General features: G+C 36.4%; 1 protein-coding gene across 2 annotated transcripts in view; it reads right to left on the reverse strand.

Moving 5' to 3' along the window:
• Positions 1 to 2,852: 2,852 nt before the first annotated feature.
• Positions 2,853 to 27,177, reverse strand: part of ESF1 (ESF1 nucleolar pre-rRNA processing protein homolog) — a 94,228-nt gene continuing 69,903 nt past the window's right edge. Inside the window, exons 11-14 of one of the 2 annotated variants that reach the window (XM_072634479.1) lie at positions 26,019 to 26,115; positions 11,697 to 11,773; positions 5,448 to 5,594; positions 2,853 to 4,610 (exon numbers count right to left, since the gene is read on the reverse strand). In XM_072634479.1, coding sequence (XP_072490580.1) covers positions 4,317 to 4,610; positions 5,448 to 5,594; positions 11,697 to 11,773; positions 26,019 to 26,115 — 615 coding nt within the window. In that variant the 3' untranslated portion in view covers positions 2,853 to 4,316. Of the gene's footprint in view, positions 4,611 to 5,447; positions 5,595 to 6,889; positions 7,068 to 11,696; positions 11,774 to 26,018; positions 26,116 to 27,177 lie in introns of those variants that run through there. The other variant, XR_011972547.1, reaches the window with a different exon arrangement.

Consider the following 27,177-nt stretch of genomic DNA (forward strand, 5'->3'; position numbering starts at 1 on the left):
CTTTGAAGTTCCTTTCATTTTTATGTAACAAAAATACTAGTTTAATCATTGCTGATATCATTATTATCTATGCCTCTGAAAATACATTTAAAAAACCTGTAGGTTTAGGTTACGAAGCTGAAATTCCCTCAATTCAGAAATTTTTTTGAAAGGGCTTAGATGGTAAACTACTAAAATTTTCTCCAGAGGAACCCTAAAGTTGGGTCAGTGTAGCCACTCTAGGTAAGAGATCCAAAGGGAAAAATATATTTGGATCAAGAATTGCTTTGGAATTTTCTTGCTAGTTAAATAATTTAATCTTCCAACCATCTTTTAGGCAAAATAGAATTGCTTCACTCAACCTTGAAAGAGTAGATGTGGAAGAAAGGTTCTAGGTAACTGTTTATGTTCAAAAATTTTGTCCAAAATAAAATAAAAATTTTAAGTGAGTTTAGTTACTATTTCATATTCACATTAAGTTGAACTTTCTGAAGTATGACAGATCATCAGTTGGCCTCAGCAAGAAGATATTGCTAATTAAATTCACGACTCATTGAGAAGTTCAAGCAACTCAAGACATAGTAGGTATAAAAACTTGTGTAGTGATGTGATAAAATGACTTAATTTCAATTTTCATTAAAAAAAAACCCCCACAATTTAAAATATAGCATTTCCCACAACACACCATAAACACAATGTAAATTATTGTTATATTTGTCTTGACACAGTCAACACCATGAGTTTTCTACCTCCATACCCTGGTAGGATTTGGACAATATCAAACACACACTTAGACTTTACACACGTGTCTTTTTTTTTTGGCAGGCTGCTGGTGGTCCCTTAATGAATTATTGGGAATTGTTAAGAGGAAGAAGACCATCTCCACCATAGACACTAAATAAAGAGTACAAAAATAAGTTATCTTAAAAAGATGAAGGTGCCAAATTACAGAACTACTTAGATCAAATGGAATATTACAAGATCAGTGGACTGGGCCTTGATTTTTGATGGGCATTGGGGCAGTTAAGTGGCACAGTGCATAAAATGCAGGGCCTGAAGTTAGCAATACTCTTCTTGAGTTCAAATCTGACCTCAGATACTTACTAGTTGTGTGACCCTGGGTAAACCTGTTTGTTCCAGATTCTGCATCTGTAAAGTGAGCTGGAGAAGGAAATGGCAAATCATATCAAGTACCTTTACCAGGAAAACTGAAAAAGGGTCATGAAAAATTGGTCATGATTTAAAATGACTAAAGTGATTTAACTTGAATGCCAAATGGAAAAGCCTGTAATTATTATACCAGATACAGAGTAAAGGACTCTTCCATGAAATTAGTTACCTAACTTTAGTTTACTGAAATGATCACTTATCAAGTGTGGTAACCATCACCAATGCCGTTTTCCAGATCAAAAAGCTCTAGCGAAGTCTCTAACCAGGAGTAATGATGCAATGTCTATCACCTCCTAAGACTCATGACATAGTGAGGATAGGACCTCTCTAGCCTGGATCTAGGGACAGCAGTCTAATGTAATGGTATCAATAACCATGTGACTCTGGAGTCATGTTTAATTGCCATTTACTAAAAATACCATTATTGTGAGCCTTACAGAATTCAGTATAACAAGATATTCTCATCATGAGGTAGCTAGGTGGCTCAGTAGATAAGTATTTGCTAGTCCTAGAATCGGGAAAATCCAATTTCAAATCCAGACTCAAACTTACTAGCTATGTGACAGGCAAATTTTTTCACCTCTGTTAAGTCTTTATATTTCCTTAACTGTAAAATGGGGATAATAGTACCTACCAGCAGGTGTGTTGTGAAGATAAAATTAAATATTTGGAAATTGTTTTCGCAACCTTTAACAATGCTATGTAAATGTTACCATTATTAATCTGGTACAGAAACCCTAATTCTTGGAATAATTTCAGATTATACACATTCAAGAGCCATGGCATACAAATCAGTGATCTTAAGAGAAGTTATATGCTGGAAGTCAAGGAACATGAGGACTAACTGTAGCTGTTACTAATTCATTTAACTTAAATAAGGATTATGTATCCCCAGTTGTAAAATATAGGTGATATTATTCTATTTCAGTCACTGATTCAAGTACTTTGGTGCTTACTTTGTGCAAAGCACACAAAATGGCAGGTACTGGCAACAAAGGCAGGATCATAAAGTTGCTTGCAAATCCTTAGATGTACTATTTACAGGCTATTACTAAAACCCAGGAAAGGGGGAAGAGAAGTGCAGTAGGAAGAACAACGTCACATTGCATTCAAAAGGGGAAAAAATCCTGTCCTTTCTGGACCTTAATAACAGAGAGAATCTTCTTTCTTCTTTCTTCAGTATTGTCCAGGTTTGGGGCGGACGGTGGGGGAAAGGGGAGACCAAACTACTACCCAGCTGTAGATTAGGCAACATGTATATGTCTATGTATTGAATAAACTATTGTAAACAATTATAAACTTAAATTGATTATAAAATGTATTAAAGTCACTGATGAGCATTTAAGCAAGTGTTGGGATTTAATATAGACAGATGGAAAGGTAAAGCCAAAATGGGTAAAGCCACTGGTAAATACAGTTGGGTAATTTAATGGTGTCACTGCTTTATAATAAAAACAATTCCCTTTTCAGGCATTCCAAAATTCTGGCAGCTAGCTCTAAACAATTCAAATGTTCCATCTTTTTTTCCTGGTCAAAGGCTTTTTGAATTCCTTTTCTTTGATACCATACTAATGAGTTTTGCATCCCCATACACTACAAAATTATGCTACATCTGCAAGCTTGAATTTTAATACCAAATATGCCACGTTTACTATTAACCCACAAACCCAGCCAAACTCCTTTTGCATTCCTGAAACCACACATTTAGTATTTGCTTCTACTAACCATTCCAATTTTATTTATGTGTATATTACTGAAATGTAATATTGACTCTTACAAGTATTAGTTGATAAGACCTAAAACAGAAGAGACCAAAGATTTAAAATACAAATAACTGAAGACTTTTCCTAAGTTTTATAAGAGCATATTCACCTATTTAAAAGTACTCCATCATAAAGCTGAAGGTCAGACAAAGGATTTCTCCACTACTGCAAAAAGAAATCACTGGAGAAGAAAGACTTCAAGAACGTTTCAAATATAGTTACTGGAAATATGAACTTGCTTTACATCTTCATTATGATATTCTTGTTTGACTTCATTTTCCAGATGTTTTCCCCCTTAGGGTATGAGGCTTTTGTTTTCGTTAAACACAGATAAATGAGAAAAGGTAAGAGACACCCCTTAATGCTTCTGTTCAATCTAGCTCCTTTCCCATGTGATTTCTCCCCTTCTCTGCTATAAGCTTCTTCAAAAAGTCATGTACACCCACTGCCTTACCATTGGCTGACTTGCTTCCTTAAAGTAGAACCAATGAAAAAAAAGATATCAAATGTTTATTGAAAAATTTAAATTCATAAAAATATATATAACCACCATATATAGGTTTCAAAGAAAGGTTTTAGGTTACTACCTTAAAAGATGTCAATAGGCCAAACCATCAGCCTATTAACTAACAATGGGAACTTGTACCACCATTTACAGATTGCAACCTGTCTAGAATGCACTGGATAAGTTTAAGAGAGTTGTCTGAGGCTTAGAGAGGTTAACAGACTTAATTGTGAGTCACAGAGGCAGAATTTGAAGCCAAGTCTCCCTGTCTTCAAGGCCTGTATTATGTCTCCTAGGTTACAATGTCTTCCTGACTACCTTTCAAGGCTAGATTAAAAAACTTAAGAGACTTCCAGGTTACCATGTTCAGACTGATTTGTCGATGATTTGCCACAGTAAATAATATAAAATTAGTCTTAACAAGTTTATATTGTAAGATTCTACAGAATTTCAATTCTTCACAAATTAAATTCTTTAACCATATATTAAAATCTATTTTACTGATTCTCACTTAGTACCCAACTTGATTTTATGAAAAAAAATTTCAAGTCTGTATATACTTGAATAAGAAACTTTTATGTATAAAGACACAAAACCTGTAGGCAAAATGGTACATTGGAAAGTGTGCTGGATTTGGAGAGAAGGGGTCAGACTCCAGGCTCTGCCCTTACTAGCTTAGTAAGACAACCTCTCTGGGCTTCAATTTCCTCATCTGCAAAAGCCTTTAAGAACCATTCCATCTCTAAATCTATGCTTCTGTGATTATTCATGAAGAAAAATATAAAAACAGTCAGCAGGATCAAAATTTAATTCCTATGCCGGAAAGAGCTTTAGTCATTAAAAATAATTTATTCTTTCAATTTAGAAGAATGCATTTAGGATGCACCAAAGTAAATAAGTTATTTGACTTTCTGTTTTTTTCTTGCTTGAAATTCCTGCGTTTTGTTTTTGACAGATTTAATGAGCATTGACAAAGCAGGATCTATGGATTTCTTTGCTGTTTCCTTTTGCAAGTCATTCTCTTTTCTCTTTATTGCCTTTGTAAGTTCTTCTTGTTTTTGTTCTCTCTGTCGAGCTTTCTCCTCTAGGATTTTTTCTACAGCTTTTGTTTTCTTGAAATTAGGATCAGAAGGGTCTAAGTTGAACAAGTGGGAAGTATACATAGCTTGGAACCGCGTATCTGAAACATCCACCTGCAAATTCAAACAGAAAGAATAAAATCAATCCAAATGATTGAGCAATAACAAATGTCAAGGGTCAAATCCTAACAGACTGAAAGCTCTCTGAGAGTAGGAACCACATAATTACTCATTTTCTTCTCCCCTGCACTGCCTAACAGAACGTCAGGGATAAAGAGAAGGTATTAAAACAAATTATCTTTCTTTTCCTGGCATCTATAATCTTTTAAAACACTTCTTCAACTGGGTGTGATTCAAGAGTATAACTAAGTACATTAAATGTATTTTTTTTGTTCTGATTAAGTTTGGTGTCAGTAAAAAAGGAATAAAGGATTAAAAAGGTAAGAGCCACAAGTTAATACATAATGTTACTGAGGTCAAGGTAATAAGTGGATAAATTCCCCAAGTGGGTCATTAATCTTCACAAGAGAAACTCACTCTTCCACATCCACAGACTGCCCTCTAACTCCAGCAAACAAAAAATACATGCTGTAGGCTGTGTGCCTGTGTGCACACACACATATACATTCAGGAAGAAACTAAAGATAGCTTACAGAAACATTATTATTAATAGAAAAATAAATCAAAATATCCCTCTACTAATGATGGGCCAGTGTCACTGTCCTATTAAAAAAATATAGAAGGCAATAAAAAGTAACATTGAGTTTTACGGACAATTGAATTTGATCATAAGATGTTTTAGACATGATTATTAAGAGAGCTCTACTACTGAAGATTTGGTCCACAAACATATCCTTGTCTTAATTTTTTCTTAGAAAAACAATGTATTCCTACACATATGTAGTGCTGACCTACTGAAGAACGATTTAATGTGCACGTCCCTTAAGTTACCTCAAAGTCATCCTCCAACAGTTCCTTCTTTTTCATGAGTTTTTTCTTCTTCTTTTTGCTCAGATTCTGTTGCTCTACAATCTTGTTGTAATTGAAGTGTTTCCTGCCATCCTCTTCATCATCCATCATAAGCAAAGCCATTTCAGCCTGTTGCAAGAAGAAACAGTTCACATAGACAACATTTCTTTCCAACAGAGTATGGGACACAGATGTCCCCTCTGTAAGCAGAGAACTCAATCATTAAAGCTCCAGGGTAACATTTGTCATTTGTAAACTGATTACAGACGATCATAAAGAAAAGCAGAAGTCTGCAAACTGCAACAACGCAAAAAGTCTTTTGAAGCTACTACAGCATTGAGAACAGGTGAGGGGGGAAGTTTGTATTTTAAAACCAAAGAGCATTTCAGTACACACAGACACAGACAGACATAGACAACCTCCCCCGCTTTTAAAACAAAGAGGGTTAAGCCTGGCAAATTGTTGTAGATAGGACTCTGCTGCGAACTAGGAAATGTGACCTGACACCACAAGCTATTTTGCTGTTGTTACTAATCTCTCCTATATTCCTAATTTTCTGAATAACAGGAGATTTAAAATATACTTCTCTAATTCAGCATCTGTTTACTGCAACTTCCATTTTATGTTTTACTAAATAAATGTTATATCTCAGAGTCTAAACGATTAAACATTTCATCTTTACTAATTAAATAAACCATGTGTGCTCTCTGAATTTACACTAGGCAGTTGGAAAATGTCTTTGAAGAAGAATGACTTTATTACTTCTGTGTATTTAATGTGGGGTGTAAATAGAAGAATATGCTAAAATGCCATTACAACATTTGGAACACATAATAGAAAAAAATTAAGTATAAAATGATCTTTAAATCTTCATTTACTCTTACTTATTTTACTTAAAGAGTTAAGAGAGTTGTTTCAAGAGGAAAATTTTAGAACTCTTGGCAATCTGTACAATAATATCTTGATAATTTCTGCATTAACTAAATTTTTAGGATAATTTCTTTTTTCTTTGTGTCTCTCCCCTCTCATAAAGGGCTGTTTCCTCTCTCTTTTAGGCTAATATTGATTGCCTGAATCTGTATTTCATCTTTTTAACTGAGTGTTTGCAATATTTCCTTATCAGTGACTTTTCCTGAAAGACCAGAATCTCAATGGGAAACAACTGCAGAATTCAGTTCTGTTTATACTGTCAAGTTTCAAGTCTAAGTAGCCAAACTAATTTAATTGTACCTTATACATTTCAGACATCTATTTTAAGTTCTGGTATACAGTGAATTAATCTAATAGGTACTTTCTTATTAATAAGCAAAACTGCATTATAAAAACATATTAGAAATATACTGCTGATGGAGCTGTGAATCGGTACAAATATTCTGGAAAGCAATTTGGAATTAAAATTAAGAAAGTGACTCAAATTTCCATACCTTTTGACCCAGATTCCAGAGATGCAAAGTATACCCTCAAGGAGTTCAATGATAAAACAGTCACCACATACTAAAATACTGATAGCAGTACTTTCTGTAACAGCAAAGTACTGTAAAGAAAGCAGGTGCCATTGAGGAATGGGAAAAAACACATTAGGGTATATGGAATGTTACTGTGCTGCAAGAAATGATGAATATAAACAAAGAAGAAACATGGTTAGGGTTACATGAACAGAAGTAGGAAAGCATCATACACAAGAAATACAATGATACTGACTAAAAGAACAAAGAATCAAAACTGAATTCTGTGAAACTCTTAACGACTAAGCTTGACTCTGAAGAAGGGATATAGGAATGTGTACCTTCCCCCTTCCTTTTTTGCAGATGTGGGAGATTATGTGTATAGCATACTACTCATCATACTACACATGGCTGATGTGCTGACCTGTCTTACTGACCTGTTTTTCTTCTTTCTTTTTAATTGTAATAAGATAGATTTTACTTGGTAGGTAATGACTGGATGGATATGAAAATGAGATAAAATGATATAAAAACAGTTATCAATAAAATTTTCTTAAAAAAAACCATTGTGCATAAGCAAAGTTAGAAGCCTTTCACCTAACCTTATTGGTCATAAAAATGTGTGCTGTTTCACTAATCTGTGTTTAGTTGGTTGGTTGGCTGTCCTTCGTTCTTGAGAAGGAACAAAATGACATCATTATGCTAGAGTTAGGTTTCAATGTGTCCTACTGTGGCTGATCAGACCAATGAGCTTGAAATGTTCTACCACAAGTTGGGCACAAATAGTCCATGTGAACATTTGGGGTGGATTCTTGAAATCTGTGCATCTTGTGTTTCTTTTGTACTATTTCAATCCTAGTTTGCTCACAGAGCACAGCACCTTCTCTGAAGTGGGGATGCCATGCTGAGTGGTCCTGTGTCAGCATCTCCTATGTCACACGATCAATTCCAAAGTTCTTAAGAGACCCTGAGAGTGTCCTTGTATCACTTCTTCTGACCACCATGTGAATGCTTGTCCTGTGTGAATTCTTCACAAAATAGTCTTTTTGGTAAGCATATGTTTTGTATTCAAACATGATCAGCCCACGAGAGCTGCATATTATGCAGCAGAGTCTGAATGCTTGGCAGTTTAGTTCGAGTAAGGACCTCAGCGTCTTATCCTTATCTTGCCAGGTGATCTTTAGAATCTGCCTAAGACAATTCAAATGGAAGCGATTCAGTTCCCTGGCAGGGCGCTGGCATACTGTCCAGGCATACAATAAGGTCAGCACAACAGCTCTGTGGACCTTCAGTTTAGCAATCAGTCTAATACCTCCTCTTCCATACTTTCCTTTGGAGCCTCTCAGACATTGAGCTAGTTTTGGCAATGCATATTATCAATGCATACCTCTCTGGAAAGTACATTAACTACCAAGCTAAGTTTTCAAATCTTCTCTATTTCCACATATGGATGGTACAGTAGGGGCTGATGGAGCACCTGGGTTTTCTTGGTGTTGTTAGGCCAAAATGAGCACAGGCAGCAAAGAACTGATCCATCCTTTGTTGCGTCTCAGCTTCAGAGGCTGCAATGACTGCACAATCATATGCAAACAGAAAATCATGCCCTAACACCTCCACTTTGGTCTTGGCTTACAGCTTTTTCAAGTTGAAGAATTCACCATCACTGCAATGGCTGACTTTGACACTGTGTTCATCCTCAATGAAAGCATCTGACAACATGGCTGAAAACATCATGTTAAAAGCATGAGAGCAAGCACACAGGCTTGTTTCACTCCATTGGTGACTGGGAAAGTGCAAGAGCATCGTCCATTATCCATAACCCAGACAAGCATGTTGTCATTAAACTGGTGTACAATACTCACGAACTTCTCTGGGCAACCAAATTTTGCCATGATCTTCCACAAGCCCTCAAGACTGACAGTATCAAAGGCCTCGGTCAGATTAACGAACGTTGTATACAGACCTCTGTTCTGTTCCTGAGTTTACTGTCAGGCAGCAAACACTACTGCCCATTCCTTGACCCTTTCTGAAGTCACACTAGCTCTTGGGTAGATGACCATCTTCCAGGTAAAAGATAAGCCTTTTAAGGACTCTGGCAAGAATCTTGCCAGCAATAACTACGAGAGAAAACCCCCTCTCCCTGGTGATTGTCACAGGATAACCTACTTCTTTTTCTTTTACAAAGATGGAAAACAGAGGCATCCTTGCACTCTTAGGGTATAATCTCCTCTTGCCATAGAACCCAGGAAATTTCAATCACCTTTTGTATGAGCAGTGGACCCTATGCCTTGTAAAATCCCAGCTACAGTAGAATCAACACTATGAGCTTGTCCACATGGAAGGACCCTAATGACATTCAAAACCTCCTCTTCAGTTGGAAACTTGGCTCAAGAGGGATTGACTTCAACCTCAAGTATATGGTCAATGGATTCAGCATTGATTGATGGTGCTCTGTTGAGAATACTATGGAAGTGTTCAGTCCATTTCTCCAGGATCATGTCCTCATCACTAATCAATGTTGCTCCATCAGCACTGAGTAGCTGAGATGCATCATAGGTCTTTGGCCCATAAATATCCTTTAGGGCATCATAAAAGTGTTTTAAATTGGTACTATTAGTGTAAAACTGAATTTCATCTGTCTTCTGAGCCAAAAAACCTGCATCCAAGTTTCACTTGCACTTTACTTTTGATGGAGTTGAATGCTGCCTTCTTAGAGAGAGACAAACTATCCTGCTGTTAAACCCTATGGAGTTCTCATTTTTCGTTTAGTAGCTTCTGAATATCCTCATCATTTTCATCAAACTAATCCTGATGTTTGTGAGTGTTCTGGCCCAGATGAGTAAATGGGATAGTGTATACCAAACCTCTGCAAGTTGCCTACTCCTTTTATGCTCCACCATTGCCAATCCTTGTTAGCTTAGCTTTCCCTCCAAGTCAGCAAAAAACTGTTCCCACAAAGAGAAGTGTTCTAATCTGCTGACATTAAGTCTTCTAGAAGTCATCATACCTTGGGGCCACTTTTGTTGCATACAAATATTTAGCTTGGAGAGGCTAAGTCTATTTGATCAGTCCAGCAGTCTGAATCACACATTGCCTTTGTCACTCTCACAACTTGTCTGTTCTCCTTACAATGGCAAAGTCTATTAAATGCCAATGTTTGCTGTGAGGGTGACATGAGATGTACAAATCTTCAGTAGCAAGTAACCATTGCTGGTGTTGTTCCCAACTCCATTCCTCCCAAGGACTCCCTGCCATGAGAGATAATCTGAGCCTATTCTGGCATTAAAGTCACTCAGAATTACAAGCTTGTCCTCTTTTAGCACACTGATGATGGAGGTCTTCATTAAATTTCCTTTGACTTGATCAGGGTTTGTCATGGTGGGAGTATAGGCACTGATGATGGTGGTATGGTGCTTTCCTACAAGCAGCAGTCATGTTATCATGAGCCTGTCATTCACTTCTTTTGGAAGGCATGTAAGCTTGACTAGATTAGTTTTGATTGCAAAATCTATAGTAGCTTCACACAGTGCTCCCCATCACTGCAGCCACTCCAGAAAAACGTGCATCCAGCTCCGACTTTGGTAAGCTGCTCTTCATTTGCTAGCCTTATTTCACTTAGGGCTGAAATCTGAAATGTGGTGTCTGCTGAGTTCTCTTGAACCAAGAGCTGTTCATTTTTCAGGTCTGCTGGCTTTTGTGCTATCCATAAGCATGCGTACATTCCACGTACCAATGGTGAGTGGAATCACCTTTGCAAGTTTTTGTATATTTTTTTTTGTTTCGACTACAGAGAGGGATTCCCACATGTCACAGTAAGCAGGCCAGGGTTGACTGAAGTAGACAATTTGTAGGGCACCTTTTCTACTCCCTTCCTCATGCCAGGAGAGAAGCAGTGTGGTCCTTAAAAAAGGCTATTCAGACAGAAACTGCCAAATTCCACTGCTACTTCAGTCAAGTGAGAAGATATCCCTTATGAGCTGAGCTGCATATATGCAGGGTTGTGCCTACAGCTCCAAGTATATTTATACCTGCTGTTTTGTCACTTGCCTGTTACCACAGGACTTTAAGGTGAAATGGTATGGGTGATGTCTTCTGACTTACATATAAATTGTATTTAAGTGAGGAGGAGTTGTATGAAGTCATCAGCCTCCCTCTTTCTTCCAGAGTGATCAGAGTCCAGTGATAAGACAAAAATTAAGATGACTGGTGATGGCTTGGGATGCATTAGATGGCCTTGGAGTCTTCAATGTCTAATCAAGATCTAGATGCTTCATAGTACCTGCTTCAGCTGCCTTCATGGACCATGGAACAAAATGTTCTTATCTGTCCATTACATTAGGGAAAATCTTCACATGCTTGGGGTAAATACACCCTTAACTCACCAACAGGTTTGAGGCCCCTCAGATGGAGCCAAAATTGAGAATGGGATGGCAGTTGGACACCAGAAATGGAAAGAAGCCCTGAAAAAGGGCTTGGCAGCTCTCACACCAGAGATACTAGTCTTTCCTTAACACCCTGCACATCCCAGGAGATTGACTTGTATGTGCAAGAAATAGCAAGATGGCCAGTAACCTAGGAAAATATCCAATAATGTCAAAATGGATAAGGACATACTGCTACATATGAATAAGAATCAAATCTCCCTTTCACCTAAGAGATAAAGCTAAATATGTGCTTATTAATATGTATATTGAGATACATTGCTGAAATATGCACATACAGTAAATATTTTATTGAAACGTGTTGCTATCCCATTGAGTGTAGTATGATATCCCCAAATTCTTACATTTTGTCTTTCAACCTCAGCTTCTTCTTCTGGAGACTTTTCATCCTTGGAGAATTTTTTGGATTTTTTCTTTGTATCTGAAACAATAATCAAACGTGTGAATTTTAAAGAATTTAAGATTAAGAATATCAAAGCTTTGCTGCTAGGAAAACAGAAGTGAATTGCAATGGCATTTTACCACATTTCCCCAAAGTCTTCTCTTTCTGCTTCTTGCCGCAAGGTTTTTTGAAGCTAGTACGATCACTTAAGTATTGACTTTAAAACAAATTACTGGAAAAGAACGAACCACATTTTCCTTAAATAAGACAGTGATGATTTTCAGTAAATAAGTGTTTTCAGAATGATAACTACTATTAGTTGTATTTGACTCAAAAACATTCTTCCTGGAACTTTTCCAGATCATGCTACATGAAATGATATGCTTATCTCCATGACATATAAATTTAATAATCTGTTAAGTCCCTATTATTTGGAAGTAATAGTGCTAGGGGTACAAAGATAAAAATGAAAATAGTCCCTGTTTCAAAAGGGTTCACAAGATACACTTGAGTAAATGAAAACAAAATATTAACAAAGTGAGAGGCATCGTGGTGTAGTAAACAGAGAGTTGGCCTTAGAGTCTGAAGACCAAATGTTAAGTCTTGACTCTGACTCTGTGTGACAGTGGGTAAGTCTTTAAACCTCTCAGTTTAAAATGTGTAGTGCCAAACCTCTCAACCTGACGAAGTACAGATGCCATGTGAATGGAGAGAAGGAGGTGGATCTAACAGACGAGAAGAAGGCAGGTTTGGCAAGTGAATGGGCATGTGAAGTGAGGTAGATGGAAGAGTCAAGAACAGCTTCAAGGTCTCAAACCCAGGTGAATGGCAGGAAGGTGGTCTTACCAGAAGGAATGATGGAGCCTGAAGGAGATCTGGGGAGAAATAAGAATGCTAGTTTGGATTTTCCATCTACAGGAGCTAATAACATCACTAAGGAAGAGGGTACAGAGGAAAGGGTTCAGGGATGAGCTTTCAGGCACCCACACATGGTAGGTGAGAATAAGATGATCGCTCTGCAAAAGACAGTGAGATGAAGCAGCCAGATACTTAGGGTGCAAACACTATTGCCAATGCTGTCATCCAGAGAACTCTCTCCTACCTTGGCTTCCATGATACTATTCATCTCCTGCTACCCCACACCTTTACCAAGCTGCCTGGAGTTCTGACAGATTAAATGACTTGCCCATGGTCAGACACACAGTATCCATCAAAGACAGCAGCTCCATTCACTATACCATGTGTTACACCAAGCTAGGAGCTATGGATACAAAGAAAAGCAAAAATAGTCCCTGCCCTCAATGAACTCAAAATCTAATGGGGGAGACAACACGCAAATAACTGTGTACTGACAATATACAAACAAGATAAACTGAAGATAATCTCAGAGGGATGGCAATACCATTAATGGGGATCCAGAAAGGCTTCTAGCAGAAGGGAGGATTTTTGCTGTGTGTGTGTGTGTGTGTGTGTGTGTGTGTGTGTGTGTGTGTGTGTGTGTGTGTGTGTAGGAAGTTCATACGTATTTCTATAGCACTTATCATTAAGAGAAATGTAAACCTACAGCTTAAAAATAACCAATAATGACATCTTTACCATATATATTCCTCAGATTCAATACACAGAATAATGAATCTACATGAAAAAAACCCTTTTGTTTATATTACTTTTGTTTTTTTATCTTTTGTCTCTATTATCTAGCATGGCTCTTGGTACATAGTAGGAATTTAATAAATGCTTATTGATTGATTGCCTTCCTACAAGTGTCTATAGCTGAAAGTTCATTTTACCAAGGTCTGATTTTCAACCTCGTAACAACAGCTGCCTATTTTTTTTAAGGCAAGAGTTTCTTTTGAAGTCAGTGAGAGTGCTGCTACATGTGCAGAGATAGTTTTGTGGCAGGAATGAAAATCAGGCTGTATGTGATTAATACAAAAAAGAGATAAAGATCTTCATATACAGCTGTGGGAAATAATTTCAAAGAACCCATAATGAGCTGTTCCAGGTTTTATAACAACCTGGTGAAAAGTCATAAAAATAAACTTGAAAGACTACAGAATGGAAAAGGGGAAAAGGGATCTCAAAGCCTGCCAGGGCTAAAGATTACATTCAATTTTACTATCATCAATTCTGGGGGGGTGAGGGAGAGGGACTAAAAAAATAACTTACTCTACGCTATGATGGCAGGTTTTGTTAGAAAACAACACGTAAATTCCTGTTCTAGATTTTTAATGAGATCTTATTAACATCTCAATTTTTAAGAACCAAACAGCCTTTTCTCTCTTTTGGAAGGTATTCAGACTTAGGCTGGACATAGGAGTATAAGGGAAATTAAAATTGCCTACTCTGAAACTCTATCTATAATGATTCCATTGGCATGTATGAACTACATCTACTAGGATCACTGAAAAGAAATACATCTGGATTGATTACACCAAGTCAAAAACTTTGTATATTTGAAAGTATGAAATTCAGTTATGTACAGTAAACTCTGAATAACTGTTACTAACACACCTGTTACTTTTTTTTAAACCTTTTTATTTATTTATTTTCAGTGTTCCATAGACACTACCATACAACCTAGATCTTTTTCTTTCCCTCCCTCCCCGAGATGGCATACAATTTTATATAGGTTCTACACACATATTCCTATTAAATACATTGTCACCATAGTCATGTTGTATAGAAAAATTAAAATGAATGGGAGAAATCATATAACAAACCAAAATGTAATACAAAAGAAAATGATTTGCTACAATCTGTGACTGAATTCCATAGTTCTTTCTCTGGATGTGGAAGGCATTTTGCCTTAAAAGACCATTGGGAATTTTTTAAGACCTTGCCTTGCAATGAAATTCTAAGTCTACCAGAAAAAGTCTTCACACACTGTGGTTGTTGCTATGTACAAAGTTCTCCTGGTTCTGTTCCTTTCGCTAAGCATCAGATCATATAAGCCTTTCCAGGCCTCTCTGAAGTCTTCCTGTTCATCATTTCTTATGGCACAATAGTACTCCATTACATTCATATACCACAATTTATTCAGCCTTTCCCCAATTGACGAGCATCCTCTTGATTTCTAGTTTTTGGACACCGCAGAGTGCTGCTATAAATATTTTTGTACATGTGGGACCCTTTCCCATTTTTATGATCTCTTGGGGATATAGTCCTAGAAGTGCTATTGCTGGGTCAAAGAGTATGCACATTTTTGTAGCCCTTTGGGCATAGTTCCAAACTACTCCTCAGAATGGTTGGATCAGCTCACAGCTCCACCAACAATGAATTAGTATTCCAACTCTCTCACATCTTCTCCAACATTCATCATCACCCTGTTCTGTCAAGTTAGCCAATGTGATAGGTGTGATGTGGTACTTCAAAGTTGTTTTGATTTGCATCTCTCTAATCAATAGTGATTTAGAGCATTTTTTAATATGACTATAGATATCTTTAATTTCTTCCTCTGAAAACTGCCTGTTCATATCCTTTGACCATTTATCAACTGGGAAGCCTACTGTTACTCTTTTAGAAAAAAATTACAAACAATAAATGTGAGATAGATTTATTAATATTAAATATCTCCTCCTCACTGAGAAGATTTACTTTAGGAATCTTGTGTGCAAATAGGATTTCTGTAAATGAAAAGGCCTGCCTCTGACTTTCACTTTAAAAACCACCGAATTTTTCTCACAGGACAAAAATTAGCTAAATTAGAAACTTCTTTTGAAAAAGGGCGACTAATAATAAGTGATTTTTATATATGTTTTAAAGTTTGCAAACCACTTAACACACGAATGGGTAAGAGTTCTTGTCCAGCTGGTAACTATAGCTCCTATCCAGTAATTTGTTTTTTCTACTCCAACATTCTCTAACCAACATGACCTTCTCTAAAATATTTCAAAAACGAAAAACTCCCTTATTGAATATCCTATTATCTCACACTTTCAGCTCCTAGAACTGACTTTCCTTATCTTCTATTCTGAATATTTAGAGAACATGAATACAAATACATGACCAATGAAAGCCTGTTTTCATTAAGAGAAAACATTACTGCTGCTACTATGAAGGGTATAACAATCTACTGCCTTCATAGATCCACTTGAAATCCCAGTGGTTTAATTTAACAAAGCTTAACTGCCAATCCCTACTATCAAGTACCATCTGTGTCAATTTCTATCCCTTTCAATATTCTATCCTACCTCTTTCTACCCCTTCCACTATACACGCTGGCATCCATGTTTTATTGCTGAACTGCTTTTCATATCAGATCTGCGCCCTTTCCCACTGAAAATTACCTTGTATTTAGTTATATTTGTTCATGCTGTTTTCTCCCATGGGGATGGAAATTCCTTAAGCTCTTTGTTTGATCTTGCTTTGTCTCCCTAGTGCTTAGCATACAGCAGTTGCCTCACAAATTCTTGTTGAATTTCAACTAATGTATGACATAGTTCATTCTGAGATACTTGAGATGCAATACCCACTTGTCCTTAACAAATAATGGTTTATTAATTATATAATATGTTTAGGACAGAACAAAGCATATTAAAATAAAGTTAGAAACTTAGTTCTACTTTGTTTAAAAATAATAATTAAATAAAAATAAAACATTTTTGCTCTTTACAGACAATAAGAAAAATTCTCAAGTAATTGTGAAAAAAATATAACAAACAACCAAAGCCATTAGTGTTTCTGAAACCATATTAAGTATATTTTTAAAAATTCTACTTGGTATGAATTTTATGGGAAATTTGGAAAAAAAAATCAAAAAGCTCATCAATGAAGAAAAATCATTATGTTAAAGAAATCTAGGTGTTAACATTCAATTATAACCTAATGACAGTCAAACACCAAGTCTGGTATCAATGAGTTTAATTGTCCTATCTTTTGGAGGTGATATCAAACTATATGGCTTTATAAAGTAGCTTTGGGCAAAGGTACAGTAAATCCGAATGGTATTTTTATAATGCCTTTGTCCCACATAATGGAAGGTGGAAGGACTTAAAACAGATACCCATTTAAACACTGAGGAATTCATCATGTTGAGAGTATTTTTGAAAATAAAATCTTTAGTTTCATGTCAAGCATACTCACTTTCTAACTGTACTTCTATATATATGACTTGTAATTAGTTATGATAATGAAAGGAGTATATTAGATAACCCCAAAACTTGCTAAAGTGATTTATCTCATATAATTTCCCAATGTTTTCAAGAGAACTGTTCTCAATTAACTGCCCTAAATGACTTTGTCTTGCTTTATCTTTTGACCAGTGGAAAGTTTTAAGCAATGAAGTGGCCCAAGAGAAAACAGGAGCAAAAAAGGAGAAAGGGTAAAAGAAAAAAGGCCAAAATAATCCACAAACTGTACCACTGGTTTTAGTGAATGAGAACTGGCTCAATGTCTTGTTTTTTAAGTACTAAAAAGCAAAATATGTCTTTGCAATAAACAATTTACAACGAAAACTAAAAATTAATATACCTGTGCAGCCCACCTGAGTACTTTTATTTCAACACCATAAAAACAAATCTGTGCCACAGAATGGTGAAACAGATCCAAAGTCCAACTCTTCATAGTTGTCTACTATGGTGCCCTAAACACTACATAACAGATTATAACAAATTCTGTTAACTGATTAAGTTCCTCTCTAAGTATCACTATCCTGGTTCAAGAATTTAAAACACTGCTCCCATTATTCTCCACTTATTCTTCCTTATAGCTTACAGATATTGGTAAGCATATATTTAAATTTTTCTGAGGATTCCTCAAAATTATAAAGTTATTGAAGGTTGTCCCAATTCAATCCATATGACTAATGGTAAATATTGTGCTTCATGCTGCACATTTCTCAGGTAATCATTACAAAATATCGTATGAAGGCAGTCATACATCTATCTGCTATCTCTCTGATTTGAATTGAGAGAGGAAAAATTGAGGAATATGATAAAAAGGTAAAAGGGGGTTTTAGAATTCTGGGACTCTAGAGTTTTGAGATAAATGTTTGAGAGAAAAGGCTTTAATACTACTTTTTGGAAAAAATATTTAAATACAGCACAAGGTGAATCTCAACAAGGTAGAAAAGATAGTCAATGCTCAGATTTTTCCTGAGGAAATTCCCTCTCGAGGAAAAAAAAAGTAAGCCAGGTATAAAGATCTATTTTCAGAAAGCATTATGGAACTTTTAAAAAACGCCATTTTAAAAGCCATGATAATGTTATATTCATTTTCTCAGGAAACTTTTGCTAATTCATCTCTAAAAATCTTGTTTGCAATTTGAAGATACCAATTCTAAGAATCCTACTACACAAAAAAGTACAAAATAACTGAATTTATCTTACTAACTTTACTCTAAGCTTTACAGTCCAACCAGAATAACTAGGCCAATGAAAGAAAACTTTGGAACTAGAACAAGGAAAGTACAATCTTTTATATATCTCCAATGCAAACTTGCTTTCCTGAAATCAGAGGATAAGGCTCAAATCCATCATCTTCTGAAAATAACTGCTCAGGTATGATAAAAAGCAGAGAATGCAAAGTTTCCATTTCCCTTTCCAGTTTACAAGAATTTCACATATTATACTGCCTTTCTTTATACATCTTAATCTTGTTTTCACCAGTATGATGTCAGTACTTAAAGATATAACCACCAGGAAATAATTTTAAGTAATTTAGATTTCCCTGTTGAGAGCCACTTTGGCCTACCAGTCACTAGGGTCAAAAAGCAGAGAAAACTCATAAAATGAGTCTCTTTTCTGTGCCAGATTGGCTCTATTGCAGCATCATGGCTTTTGAGGGTATGTTTGTGAGAAATATACAATTTTAGGGGAGGATGAGTAGTAGGAGAGAATGGAAAAGAAAAGTAGAAAAGATTAGATTTACATTATTCTCCAATGATTTATCTAAGTGTTCCTCTGTCTATTCCAAGTAACTAAAGCATGCATTTCAGCCAAAGATAAAAGAATGGAGGACTATTAAGTGTCACAGTAATAGAGGTTGGCAGTTTTTAAGTTCATGGGTTTAGAAAAAGAGAGAGTGTGACTGAATTTATGTGCTAGACTTGTGAGAAAGGACGGCCTGATTATCACTCAATACTTGACAGCTGTGTGACCACAAGCATATTGCAATCTTTCAGCCTCAGTTTTTTCATCTGAGAGTAATGAGTGAGTAACGAAATCTACAGTACCTACCTCACAAGGTTTTCGGGTTCAACTGAGAGAATACTTTGCAAACTTGAAATGATTATATAAAAGTTAGTTATTGTTTTTATTACTACTCTATATGTACTTTTGACTTTAAAGACTTTACACCACCTGATCCAGCTTCCCTCTTGCCTTGCACTGTCCGTCTGTCATGAAAGAGCCTTTCTTCCACTGCTGAATTACTTTTGGGGCCTCCACTTTGGGGAATGGGCACAGACAGCAATGCTTTATTCCCTTCTCACTTATGGCTTCTGACTATAAGGATTTTGTCACCAAATCCCACCTCTTATCTTACCCTCCCCTCCAACCCCATTAATGTGTTGTCTTCCCCATTAGCAAGTGAGAACCATAAGGCCAAGAGACTGCCTTTCTTCTATCTGTATCCTCAGTGCTTAGCAGAGTCCCTGACACGTATTAAGAACTAATAAAGAAATGCCTGTTACCCACTGAGTGCTGGCAGAGACCTTGCAGATCATCAAATCCCACCTGTTCATTTTACATAAAAGAAAACAAACCTACAAAAGGTGAATGAGTTGCCCAGGTCACAAAGGAAGATGGATATTCAGATCTTCTGCTTTCCAATTCTATTACACAAGACCAGGCTGCCTCTATAAACATACTTCATTTTAATAACTATATTTTATAAAGCACCTTCTAAAGCATTTCCAATTTTTTAGATATGTTAGGTTATGTAGCAACTGACAAATCTCAGAACTGCAGATTTCATAGAAGGAAGAACCACTCTGCCCAACTAATACAAACCACACAGGAAAGAATATCCCTATACTAATATACCTGACAAGCAGGTGTTGGTCTCTGCTGAAAGACTTCTAGAGATGGAGAACCCATTACACCTCCTGAAATAGCCAATTACATTTTTGGATGGCTCTAATTATTAGAAAGTTTTTCCTGATATAGACTCTACATGTTTCTTTGCAATCTACCCAGTGCTCCCAATTCCAAAATCTAGACCAAAGACAAGTCTAATCCTTCTTCCATAAAGTCATTCAAATACCTAAAGACAGCTTTCATGTCTCTACTGAGTCTTCTCTTCTCAAGACTAAAGATCCCCTCTCCAAGTGATTCTCATACAATATGGACTCAAGTCTTTTCACCATTCTGGCTGTTTCTTTTCTGAAGAGATTCTCTAGGTTATGAATGTCCTTCCTAAAATGTGGTGCCCAGAACTCAACTACAGCACTCCAGATGTGCTCTGAATGATGTTGTAAGACATCAAATAGCCAAGCTAACTAGGTTGACCATCTGCCCTGCAGCTGAACTCTCTTTCATGTGTTATCTCACTTAATTGAAATGTGAGCTCCTAGAGAGCAGGGATTGTCTTCACTCTTTCTATTTGTTTCTCTAGGGCTTAGCGAAGTGCCAGGCACATATGCATTTAATAAATGCTTTTTCATTCATTCATTCCACTACAAATTTCTGTTATTAGTCAACAAACATTTATTCAGTGCTTACCAAGGACTGTTCTAAGTTTTGGGGATACAAATAAAGGAAAAATCATGGTCCCTACCATTAAGGAACTCACATTCTAATGAAAGAGACAGTATGCCAAAAACGCACAAAAGCTATATACAATATAAATGCAAGGTAATCTCATAGGGAAGGCACTAGCAAAGTGTGTGTGTACGTATGTGTGTGCGCATGTGTGTGTGTAGGGGTGGTAAGGAAACCAGGGAAGTCAGAAAACAGAGGTGAGCAGGGAGAAACCTCCAGGCATGAGCAACAGGAGATAATACATAGGAGATTACATAATACATGGAGAAGAGTAAAGGATAACACTGGAAAGGTACGATGGGGCCATGTTGTGAAAGAACTTAAGCAATGCAATCTTTCTACCTTAAATGATTCTCTAGACTTCTCTACAGTGGCTTTTCCAAACCCCTTTTCTTCTCAAGCTCCCTCCCCCATCACCCCCATTCTCTCAGCCTCTTACTTTAATGGAAAAAAAATAACAGAAGCACCTTTTCCTCTCCTTAACAACTCAAAATTCGTTTATACCATCCCCTTATCAGAGTTCCTGGTGCACAGTAAGTGCTTCATAAATGTCTGCTTCTTTCCCTCCTTCCTCCTAATTCTCTCCTTCTTTATTCCAATCTCTGATGAAGAGGTAGCCAAAGTCGGCTTCTCTACACGTACTCTGGATCTCATCCTCTCCAGCAGGTGTTCCCCCTCCTTCTCCCATCTTCTGCTTCTCCCTCTGTATTGGCTCCTTTGATGTTTACATACATGTATTGGTCTTTTAACTGAAAAAACTCACACAACGCTACTATTCCCTTAAGTTATTGCTCTGCATCTCTCTACCTTTTAAAAACTTCTAGAGAAAGCAGTCTGTTTTAATTCCTTTTATCTCCCTCTTCTCTCATTTATTTTGTAATCATTTGCAATTTGGCTTCTAATCTCCTAATTTATCAGAAAACTCTTTCTCCAAAGTTAATCATAATCATAATGCCTTAATCGCCAAAACTGATGACCTTTTCTCAGTCCTCTTCCTATCTGACCTTTCTTCATCATTTGATTCTGATAACTGATTTCTTCTCTCTCTGGGATGCTATCTTCTCATGGTTCTCTTCAGTCTTTTTTGTCTCATCATCCACATCAAGCCTTGCAAAGCTTTCTGGGGCCCTCTTCTCGTGTCTCTACATTGACCCCTCAGTCATCTTTTCAGCTCCCAAGGGCTAGCTACCATATTTTTGCTTTAAGACCTATATGTCCTAGGTTTGGTCACTCTCCTGAGTTCCAGTTCCTTATCACCAAATCCTGACTGGACATTTTCAAGTGGAAAAGAGTCTCAAACCCAATGTGTTCAAAAAGTGGAACTCATCTTTATGCTAAAATCACCTCTCTTCATTCTAGAGCCACTACCCTCACAATATCTCTCACATCTGGTCCCCTTCTATCTGTAGAAGAAAATACCATAATCTGCATTTGGGCACAAGTCTGCTAGAAATAGGGGCAGTTAGGTGGCACAGTGGATAGAATGGATAGAATGCTGTCTCTGGAGTCAGGAAGAGTTCAAAATACGGTCTCAGATACTAGCTGTGTGACCCCAGGCAACTCACTTAACCCTGTCTCTCTGTTTTCTCATCTGTAAAATGAGCTGGGGAAAGAAACTGCAAACTACTCCAGTATCTTTGCCAAGATAACCCCAAATGGGGTCACAAAGTGTTGGACACAACTGAAACAAAAGAACAAAACTGCCAGAAATAATTTTATTTAATGTAATAATCTAATATCCAAGCCCTTTCTGGCTTATAGAAAGATGGTCTGTCTGGCACAGTGCCCCTATGCCCATGTCTCTTTCCAAGGTTTGAGGTGACAATTAAAAGAATCTTGAACAAAGAAAATGTTACAATATGTTAAAATATGGCTTGGGTTAACACTGAGTTAACACAATTGCCTAAATCACATTTGTTCCTGGACTATTCTCCTCAAGAATAGAAAATGAGCCTCCTCATCAACCAATATTCCAATTTTTCCTGAACAGAGGATGGGTCACTAAGCCAACAGCTTCAGACAGTGGGGAAAGGAGACTGCTCAGAGATGAATCCCGAGATCAATCAATAGCTCAATAGCTTCAGAACTTGGTAAAAGCAACAAGATAAGAGGCATTTTTTTTTTAAAGTTTAGTTTCCACCCTTAACCATGTCCCTGAAAAAGGCTTTCTAAAGAGAAGTCTGAAGAAAGGGTTTTAGATTAGAGAAATATTTATTTCATACCATTTCTATTTGAAGTATAAAGGAAATTTCTAATATGCTTTCATATCCCCACACATATGGCCACTATCCTACTTCAGGTCTTCATATCCTCTGTCCTGGATTACTGCACCAGTGTTCTAATTGAATTTCCTGCACTCAGCCTTTCTACTCTTACATGACACTCAATTTGCCATCTTCACATTTTTGCAAAGGCTATCTGGCCCCCATGCCTTTAAGTCCCTCACTCCTCAACTTTTCCTTCTTAGATTTCCTTCAAAGTTCAGCTTAAAGACTACCTCCTTCATGAAGCCTTTTCTGGACTCTTGAGTAGCTAGTGTTTCCCTCCCCCATTATTTATACGTATTTTGTATAAGCTTTCAGTAGTGAGTAAACTAAGTGACACAAAATAAAATAACTAAATTTAATTATATACAAAAGTTAGAACTTTTTACATCTCAGTAAAATCTAATATGCAATGTGTCCTCTTGCAATTACTGTTGCATGGTGTAAAAGATTACACCATGTGGCACTGAGTTCCCAACATATTAATAGCTAATATTTAATTTTTCATCAGGAAACATTTCATTATATTAAATGTACTTTTAACAAATAGTCAATTTTTCCAAGTCAATTAGCCTTCATTATAACCCACAGGTTTCAAAAGGGTTAAAATCAGACAAGTTCCCAGGTCATTAAAGTCTGTTTATCTTACTCTTAGAAATTTCTTAATCTTTCAGGACTCACAGCAGGGTGTAAAGCTAGGTTGTAGAATTCCGTCTTCATTTGGGAATTTTTGTGATTCCAGAATCACTCTGCTTTTCCAGTATATTAATATCTTTATTACAGTTCATTATTCCCTCAAGGAGGACAATCATGACACACTAGACCCTTAGGTACAAAGATCCTTTGGGTACAATGGATACTTTTAGCTGCACTGAAAGTAAAAAAAATTCTCCAAAATATTGTTTTGGGTAGATATTTTAGACAGTTTTCTCAACTATATAAAAATAACATCCAGGGTGGCTGTGAGGATCTAATGGGATAATTATTGTAAAGTGCTTAGTACAGTGCTTGGAACACAGTAGGTCTTTAATAAATTCTTTCTTCTTTCCTGTCTTCCCTAGATTTTTTTCCCATAACAATTTTGAAAAAGTACGTTTTGCCAACCTTTCCCCTGCCCCCCCAAAAAACCCTGTTATTCAGGCAGCAGTCCTAATTCTTTGGACTTTTTCTATCCTGTCATGGAAAGCTTTTCACCCTGGAATGCTCTTCCTACATTACCCCCATAGACTTTTCCTTTGATTGGCTAATTCCCTGACCAGGCCAGTCATATCTGTGTTCCTCTCCAGGCTGTATTCCTGATTCTCCGAACTTTCTTAATCATGCACCAGGTAGGCTTGCCCACCTGCCCTGCCCCCTTTCAGATTCCTCCATTAGCATGTATAAGCTCCCAGAGGACAGATACTATCTATTTCTGCTACATTTGTATTCCCAGCACTTAGCACAGTACCTGGCACAGAGTAAGCACCCAATGCTTACTGACTGACCACAAACAGTTCCCTTTTCCAATCCCTAGGCCTCTAGCCTTTGTATTTTCTGGTATGTGATAAGTATTTTTTTATTCATAGCAATTATTAGCAGCAATGAAAAAGAACAAACACAAAATGATCTCACTGTTCTTTTAGAACTTTAAGAAGCCTGTAAAGCACTGTAGAGGAACAACATCTTCAGGTACCAGGTCTTTATTTTCTAAGAATTAATTAGACTGCTTCTCAACAACAGTGTATCGGTTCTTGACACTGGTTTTAAATTTCCAACCATAATTCCTTTTCTTCTTCTGTGTAACTCATATTTGAAAAGGCTGAATTCCCCAAACAGGTTGTGTAATATGTATAATAGTCAATGAAATGTGTTCTCTGAGAACTACAACTTTTTCATATGTCCATGGAGTAACCATTCTTAAAAAACAATGGAATTAAAAGCAAAACAAAAGAAAGCAATGAAACAATACCATCTATGGCACAGAATCCAGCAATCCAGAACTCAAATGCCACAGACCTAATTAAATTTGGGGAAACTTCTTTAAGTTTCACCTGCTTGAGGTCAGACATTCTGAGTCAGCCTGGTATCAGCAGACACACAAACAAATAATGCTGTCAAAAATGAAATAGTGTAAAAATAATTGCTATTCTCAATAATTTGCATACCATCCTACATACATATGTTTTTCCTCTCATTGAAGATAAGCTACTTGAGTGCAGGGGCTGTTTCATGTATGTCCTTGTATCACTAGCACTAGCAATACAGTGCTTGGCACGTAAGTGACCTTAAAAAATGCTTTATGGACTACTGGTTTTACCACAGGGAAGTACAGCAGGACCCTTAAAAAACTCAAATGGATTTATGATCTCTTGGATTTACATGTTACCTCTAATAATCATCCACAGTGCAACTCTTGTTTCTGTCCTCCCAAGCTTAATTTTCCTAAAATTTATATCTACTTTAAGAGAGCCAAAAATCTTATTCACTTTTCTGACTGCCCTATTATACTATTGATTCATATTGGATTTTTAAACTGTCTGTTAAAACTCCCAGATCTTTTTCGAATAAATTGAAGTTGTCATCTTGATTTCTTGAACTCAAATGTAAGACTTTATATTTATTCCTATTGTATTTAATCTTATTAGATTCAGTCTATTGTTTTAGCTTGCAAGATTTTTTTTTGGCTCCTGAGTCTAGCCCAGGGTCACAGGATCAAAGATTTAGGGGTCTGGAAGGGCCCTTAGCGGTTATTTAATCCAATTTCTTCATTTAAAAATAAGAAAAGTAGGCTTCAGGTCACCTATATTCCCTGATGCCAAATTCAGCAGTCTTTCCACTTGACTATAGTGCCTCTTTAAAATTAAATTAACCTTGTGATTAGTAGCCTTACTCCACTGATTAGTCTATAGTGTGTATGATAATAGTATACATTTAAGTAGCATTGTAAGTTTTAAAAAGTATTTTCATCATAACAACTCTTTGAAGTATACAGTGCAAATATTATTCTCTTTTTAAAGGTGAGGAAATGGAAACTCAGAGCACTTAAGTGACTTGCTCCCAATCACAGAGATGGGATATGTTATGATAGAGACTTGAGACTCAAACTCTGAATTCCATTTTTGGCATTCTTTCCATCATGCCAGCCATGCTGGTGTTGATATGTATGTAAAGGAGCAAACTAGACCATCCCAATTAGATTCATTTATCTCAGAAATGATAGAAATCCCTTTGAAACACTCAAAGAAATTTATAGCCTTTCTAAAAACTAAACTGTTGCAAATAATGTTTTCATTTTTACCTAATTCTTAATCCCATGGAAAAGTATAAACACTGAATTACCTGTTTTTCCAACTTCTTCAGCAAAATAAGGATCATTCAAGTCAACATCAGATGGAAGCTCATCTTCACTGGTCTCTTTTTCATTAACAGACTGTAGCTGAACACAAACAGTACTTGAGATGTCATAATGCCAAGTACAATAAAACAAATACGTGGAAAAATACTAGATAATGCTTGTTACTGTTGATATAAAGCAAAGAATTCAGAATCTCATTGTTTTCTTATTTAAAAGAACTATTATGAATTTAACTTTTAAGATTAAAACTAGTAAGATTAAAATAATTGAGAATCATTTACATTTAAAAATTTCCAAGTATAATTTTAATTACCCATTTTTATTCTCAACATTAGACCATTCTTTTCATCAGATTAATACAGAGGATCTATACCCAATTTCCAACTCACCTCATATTAACCACAGTAAGAACAGTAAGCATTAGTAGCCTGAAGTACAGTACTGGTGTTATAATTACTGTTTTGACTTTTCTTCAAATTCTAACTTGCTTGTAGGCTTTTGTTGTGCTGCTCTCACTTTCCAGGCCTAAACTATCTAGTACTTAAATAGGGTAGACAGCTTCACAAAATCAAGTATGCAAAACAAACAGTATAGATAAACAATATGACATCTGGGTAAACTGGGCTATAACTAAATTTGATCTCAGTGTAAAATTACTGTACCACAAAGCTCAGAAAATATATTATAAAATTGTTTTTTAAATACTTAAGAAAACCTGTTAAGCAAGTTAAGGAAAATCCATTTAGATAAGCTCTATGGATGTAAAAAAAACCCCTGCTTTTCTGAAAGATAATAATTTTTCAACCTCAGCAGTAGCGATATCATCTTTTTGGCCAAAGAGAGGAGGTTATAAAAGACATAGAGATGGGAGGGTTTGGTATGAGGAATGGCAAGAAAGCCAGTTCTGTTGGACCACGGAGTAAGTGGAGGAAAGTAATGTAGGAAAAAATTGGAAAGGTAGGAAGGGGCCAGGTTATAACATTATTGAGTTTATTTAGCAGGGGAGTAACATGGTGAGAACTGGACTCCAGGAAAATTAATTTGATGGCTGTGCTAAGGATGGATTAGAGTGGAGTGAGATTGAACAGGCAGAACAATTAAAGGCTATCATAACAGTCTAGGTAAAAAGTGACACAGGACTTA

This window comes from Notamacropus eugenii, chromosome 1 (assembly GCF_028372415.1).
Source record: "Notamacropus eugenii isolate mMacEug1 chromosome 1, mMacEug1.pri_v2, whole genome shotgun sequence".
In the NCBI taxonomy this organism is placed as follows: domain Eukaryota; kingdom Metazoa; phylum Chordata; class Mammalia; order Diprotodontia; family Macropodidae; genus Notamacropus; species Notamacropus eugenii.